This window comes from Mercenaria mercenaria, chromosome 3, assembly GCF_021730395.1.
Source record: "Mercenaria mercenaria strain notata chromosome 3, MADL_Memer_1, whole genome shotgun sequence".
In the NCBI taxonomy this organism is placed as follows: domain Eukaryota; kingdom Metazoa; phylum Mollusca; class Bivalvia; order Venerida; family Veneridae; genus Mercenaria; species Mercenaria mercenaria.
The window spans coordinates 90,669,766-90,675,851 of record NC_069363.1 but is presented as its reverse complement, the minus strand read 5'-3'; the positions used below and the strand labels follow the sequence as shown (position 1 = coordinate 90,675,851).

General features: G+C 35.7%; 1 protein-coding gene across 1 annotated transcript; it reads right to left on the bottom strand.

Moving 5' to 3' along the window:
• Positions 1 to 347: 347 nt before the first annotated feature.
• On the bottom strand, positions 348 to 5,794 carry LOC123524080 (ectoderm-neural cortex protein 1-like). Its single transcript, XM_053539248.1, has 2 exons — positions 5,653 to 5,794; positions 348 to 4,460 (listed from the first exon to the last, which is right to left on the bottom strand). The coding sequence occupies exon 2, from the start codon at positions 4,457 to 4,459 to the stop codon at positions 2,630 to 2,632; it is 1,830 nt and encodes a 609-aa protein (XP_053395223.1). The 5' UTR covers position 4,460; positions 5,653 to 5,794; the 3' UTR covers positions 348 to 2,629.
• Between the last annotated feature and the right edge of the window lie 292 nt (positions 5,795 to 6,086).

The window sequence follows — 6,086 nt, the reverse complement described above, 5'->3', positions numbered from 1 at the left end:
ATCTGATAAGTACAATGTATATGTAAATAATCAAATGTACAAGCAAGCTGATGTCAATATACCATATACTGACGTTTTTTACAATTTTAAAAATGTAATTTAAAATTGACAATACTGTAAATTCTGTCCATTCAGTGCAACTGAGTTGACGTGAACGCCAGGATTACATTATTTGTTTTGCAATCACCAAAACTTTACAAATATAAATGTCATTTATAGGACCTCATAATATTTTCACGTGTCGCGGAACCCATTGGTAATAAGTTCTTTTCAAACTACTTTCATGCGTTATCCTTGGTATGAGATTAGCTGAGAATATTTGTAATATACAAAGTCAAGGTTCCAGATAATTCTAAATGATTTTTATTTTCATGATTTCAAACTGCACGATTTCATGTTGTATGAAATTTGTGAAAAATCATGAAGTTGTGACATTCACTTCTTGGTTTCATATTTCACAGTTTCATGTTTCATGAAGTTTTGAAAAGTTGTGTGAAGTCGTGATGTTCATGATTTTATACATTAAGACTACGCGTTTTATGAAATTATATAATGTAATTATAAAATTGCCACCAAGCTTCTACACTGTTAATGATCAATTTACATATTCCAATTCATATCTTGCAAAAAAATAAGTTTCTGTAAGTCATTATTTACACGTTGTCACATGAGCCTACCCTATTTCAGTTACCAGTTGACATCTATAATTTAAGTCATTTTACAAAACAAAGCTTTTCTTCCATAAGCCGTTAAGTAAGTCTACCTTATCACAGTTATCAATTAACATGATTGTAGGATATTGTACAATTTAACTCATTTAACAAAGCAACATGTGTCTGTAAATAATCATTTACAAATTGTCACAGTATGTCCTCTTCTTTCAGCCATCAATTAACAGTTTATTTTTTAAAGTATCCGATCCACAAATAGATAGTTCGATGCCTGGTGACCCAATGTTTTTGGTATCATTTGAAAGAGTTGTGACTGCTGAACAAGTATATAAGATGATAATATCTTACTGTAATAAATGGATTTCTGTTGAAGTATCACTGAGCACTATAACGTAAACAAGAGGGCCATGAAGGCCCTGTATCGCTCACCTGACCTATTGACTTAAAGATCATCAAGAGTAACATTCTGACCAAGTTTTATTAAGATATGGTCATAAATGTGGCCTCTACAGTGTTAACTAGCTTTTCCTTTGATTTGACCCAGTGACCTAATTTTTAACCCGACATGACCCAGATTCGAACTTGACCTAAAGATCATCAAGATTAACATTCTGACTAAGTTTCATGAAGATACAGTCATAAATGTGGCCTCTGGAGTGTCAACAAGCTTTTCCTTTGATCTGACCTAGTGACCTAGTTTTTGACCCCACCTATCCCAGATTTGAACTTGACCTATAGATCATCAAGATTAACATTCTGACCAAGTTTCAATAAGATACGGTCATAATTGTGGCCTCTACAGTGGAAACTAGCTTTTCCTTTGATTTCACCTGGTAACCTAGTGTTTGATCCTACATGACCCAGATTCAAACTGGACCTTGAGATCATCAATATTAACATTCTGACCAAGTTTCATGAAGATACAGTCATAAATGTGGCCTCTACAGTGTTAACAAGCTTTTCCTTTGATTTGACCTGGTGACCTAGTTTTTGAAATCAGATGACCCAATATCAAACTTTTCCAAGATTTTATTAAGGGTAACATTTTGACCAAGTTTCATTAAGATTGGGCCAAAATTGTGACCTATAGAGTGATAACAAGCTTTTCCTTTGATTTAACCTGGTGACCTAGTTTTTGACCCCAGATAACCCAATATCAAAATGGGTCAAGATTTTATTGAGGGTAATATTCTGACCAAGTTTCATCAAGATTGGGCCAAAAATGTGACCTCTAGAGTATTAACAAGCTTTTCCTTTGATTTGACCTGGTGACCTAGTTTTTGACCCCAGATGACCCACTATCGAATTCGTCCCAGATTTTATTGAGGGTAACAGTCTGACCAAGTTTCATTAAGACTGCGCCTACATTGTGACTGCTAGAGTGTTAACAGTCAAATTGTTGACGACGACGGACGACGACGGACGCCGACGGACGACGGACACAGGGCGATCACAAAAGAACACCTTGAGCACTTCGTACTCAGGTGAGCTAAAAAATAAAAAATCTATAACTTTATTTTATCATGTAGAGCTAATTCATATTTTCTGGTTCAGTAGAAAATACACTTTCAAATGATACAAAAATCATATAAGCTTACCACGCATCAATATTTGATATATTTTAAAAGCATTGTTATATATAGAACTTGCTCATTTGTGGACCGGATACCTAAAGTATATATTTTACTGCAAGTCATAAGTATTCATACAAAACCACATGCTTCTACCGAATTCCTGTTACCAGTAAACATCAATGCATGTAACTGTACTATTCAAACTATTTTACAACTAAATCTTTTATCCTGATGACCTGTCAACATGAACATTTTCCATTCACACAAATCAAAAAAGGAAGAAAGGGTACGCTTATGATGTAGATCAATGAATAATTTATGTGAAAAAAACAACATACTGCAATAAGTCTTTTTTATATTATCACGTTCAACCGTTACGTCTGTTCATTTTAGTGTCTTTTTGGTTAACTGTTGTAATTTGGTTGGATCTAATACAACGGAAACACTGGCCAGAACTTCACAATTTGCTGTATATCCAGACTTCTGCAACCATTTTGATGCTTTTATGTCACCTGTTTCAGTATTGACCACAAAGTCTCCTTTTATAGAAGCATTTGTTTTCACTGTGGCTTCTAATTCTTCATCAGTATCATCATCATCATCATCATTTTCTTTCCCACCAAAAACATAAAGTTCATTTCTTTGCAAACTTATGCCAAAATTGACACGTCTAAAGTTTGGAATAGTCGCAATTACAGCAGATTCGCCCGTTTCCAAAGAAACGTTTACCACGTTGCCATCAGATGTAACAACGTACGCTGTAATTCCTCTAACTAAGGCTCGAGACCAGCTGCACGGCTTTGGCAATGTGCCGAATATGGTCCCTGTTTTCGTCTCTGTGTCGTAGACTTGTATGCAGTCAGCGGGGGCATTGTCTTCAAGCTTCCCCCCAAAAATATATATTTTGTTGTTGACACACACAGACGATGCAAAGACGACGGAAGCCATAATCTCGCCATCAATTGTCCAAGAGTTGCTGTCAATGCTGTACTGCCAAACTTGAGCGTTCAAATGACGCCCTGACTTTCCTCCGATAACATAAAGACATCCATCTGCTGCACACATAGTGTTGCCAACAAGTTCCAATTCCATCTCGCGCTTTCTTTCCCAGGCGTTGTCTGCCCCAACATATTCCCAAAGCTGGCTTCCACGGATCTTGTTTCCAGTCAAGACGAATACAGACTGCCCATGTACACAATATGAAAGTCCTCCTAGGGAACGACTTTGAATGTCCATAAATCTATCAATGGTGATACGCCTTGCATTGTCGGAACAAATCACAAAACCTTTCAAATCTTTTCTGGCTGCATCAATATTGTCGGCGCGCTCATCTTCTCTAACAAGAAAAAGCGTTACTTGCCTTTTCTCATGGCACTCTCGAAATTTGAGCTCAATGTCACCATGAATACCAGGGTGCCGTTTGTATTTCAATGAATCTTGAAGAAGTCTGGAGGCCTTGTCGCTTTGCCTTACAATTGGATCAAAAACTATTTCCTCCATAAATAAATCTGGGTCAATTTCTGTCAAACAACACTCTCTCAACAGTTCAGCGATATAGGTCTGCCTTTTTTCTAAGTCAAATTTGATCCAATTCCGAATTGCTGACCACACAATGTCTTCTCTTTTCACATGCATTGACTCGTCCTTGATTATAGTCAGAAAGTCGTCAAACTCCATTGACACGTGGATGTCGTCAGTGGCCATTTCTTCAAAGTTTTCCTTAATGAATCCAAATCCTAAGTCGGACAACTCGTCGCAGTTAATAGCCTCCCCGAGTTTCCATCTCATAATGCAGTTCCCCACGGCCATTGTTCGGCCATAATACTTCAGACAAATATCATGCAGAAATGGCATCTGAAAACGTCCCGCTAGTTTCAGTAAATCCGAAATGTCAGTCTCAGATGGATTTTCCAGCGGGTTAATATTTCCTTCTGGGTACAAGATTTTTATAATTGTATCAAATGATTCAGGGCTGACGTCATCTAAAACCGCTTTGCTTAGTTCAGTTTCTTTCATACCGGAGCTGAACATGGCTTTAAAGTAGTCCGACACCGACGCAAGGACTACTTTATGACAACGGAATGATTTATTACCGACTTCGACAATGAAATCTGTGAAGCTATCCTCCTGTTTTAGTTGAACGATACCTTTGTGAATTGTTCTAGCCAAGGATTGCCAGTCTATAACGGGATCACTTCGTTTCTTAGAGGCCATTCTGAAAGTAAAAATATATTTAGGAAAATAAAAAACTCAGTAACGATCGTGAAGGTATTACCAATTGAAACGTACATATAAATCAATCTGATGGTCTGTGACATAATTCAAATGAATACAGGGTAAGTTTAAACCGATAAAGTTTTTTAAGTCTCGGTTATGCTTAAACCTAGTCCAAATAATAGGCCGTTTCGGGACAGCGTGATAACTTTTGACTGTCGCTGTCCCGTCACGTCCAAACTTATTCCGCATATTTCTGTTAGGGAATCCACAATGAAATCCGTTGGGAACGTTTTTCTGGCATATGTACATTGTATTTGTAATGATTACATTTCTGATAACCAAGTTATGTTGACATTAAAGCATAAAACTGCCTCGCTGACATTTTTGAATGTATATTTTCTGTTTTGTTTCTGCAGTGTCGACGCTTGAAATTGGTGCCGGGGTAGATATCTCATATATGTTCGCATCTTTAAGTCTCTTACATAAAATTATGAGTTATATTCAACCTATTTGAAGTTCTACATTAATATTAATGTTTACTTTATTGGAAAAAGCAAGTCTGGCCAGTATTTTATGATTTTATTTATCTTTTAATGTCTTCGTTTATGTAGATATGGATAAGGCTTAGAGGGATGACAACTAAAAAAATATCCGATCATAAAAAAGTCACCTGATTAAACCGAATACAAATATTTCTGATATGATGTAAGAAGATTCGTTTGTTATATAATATCAAAATTTTAATAATGCATATTCCTTGATATTTTATCTCCATTTTACAACTTCATCTCAAACATCATTTGATTCAAACTTGAACAGGACACACTATATAAGGTCAACCAGATAACAAATTTATAACGAAGATAGCTCTGACGGTATTAAGTGAGTTAAGCTGCAGTGGGGTTAAGCTGCAGAAATGATAGTCAAAATTTAAAAGCAATTCTCATTAGTATAGAACGAAAGACCGGTACTGACTGAATAATCTAGGCATCAGTATAATGTATCATATTCATAAGTAAACTTTCATTTTCCAAATGATAGGCCTACTAGATCGAGATCTAGATCTACTTGATGCATTTGTGCTTATTTTTATTCATTTTATATTATATAAACGGCATTGTTCTGATTACTAGTATATGGTGTATTTAGATTTGATTAATTAATGATATAAATGATATAAACTACTATACCTGGTAACTTTCCTCAGGAATTTATGTCTGTGCTATTTTCGCTTTCGGTTTCGCAAACGGTGATATAGTATAATTACAATTTGTGAATTTGAAAGCGCTCCTTTAACTATTAAATCTGTATAACTTTAACAATTAAATGATACATCGTGTGCATATAACAACGATAAAAATAAACTTAATCGCCATTATTAAACAAGATTTAGTCTAGCAAATGGTTCCTCCTAGCACATAAGCAATATTCTGTCTTTTAAGAAAAAGCATCAAGTAACAGATGTTTAATATGACCCCCGTATGTTTTCGTCACGTGATTAACACACGCGAGCACCGGCATATAAATACACAAAAACATTTCATATATGCATTTATGAAATGCAAGTAAAAGATCTAAATATGTAAAAACGAGAGCTGTCACTAGTAGTAGCGTGCCCAAGAAT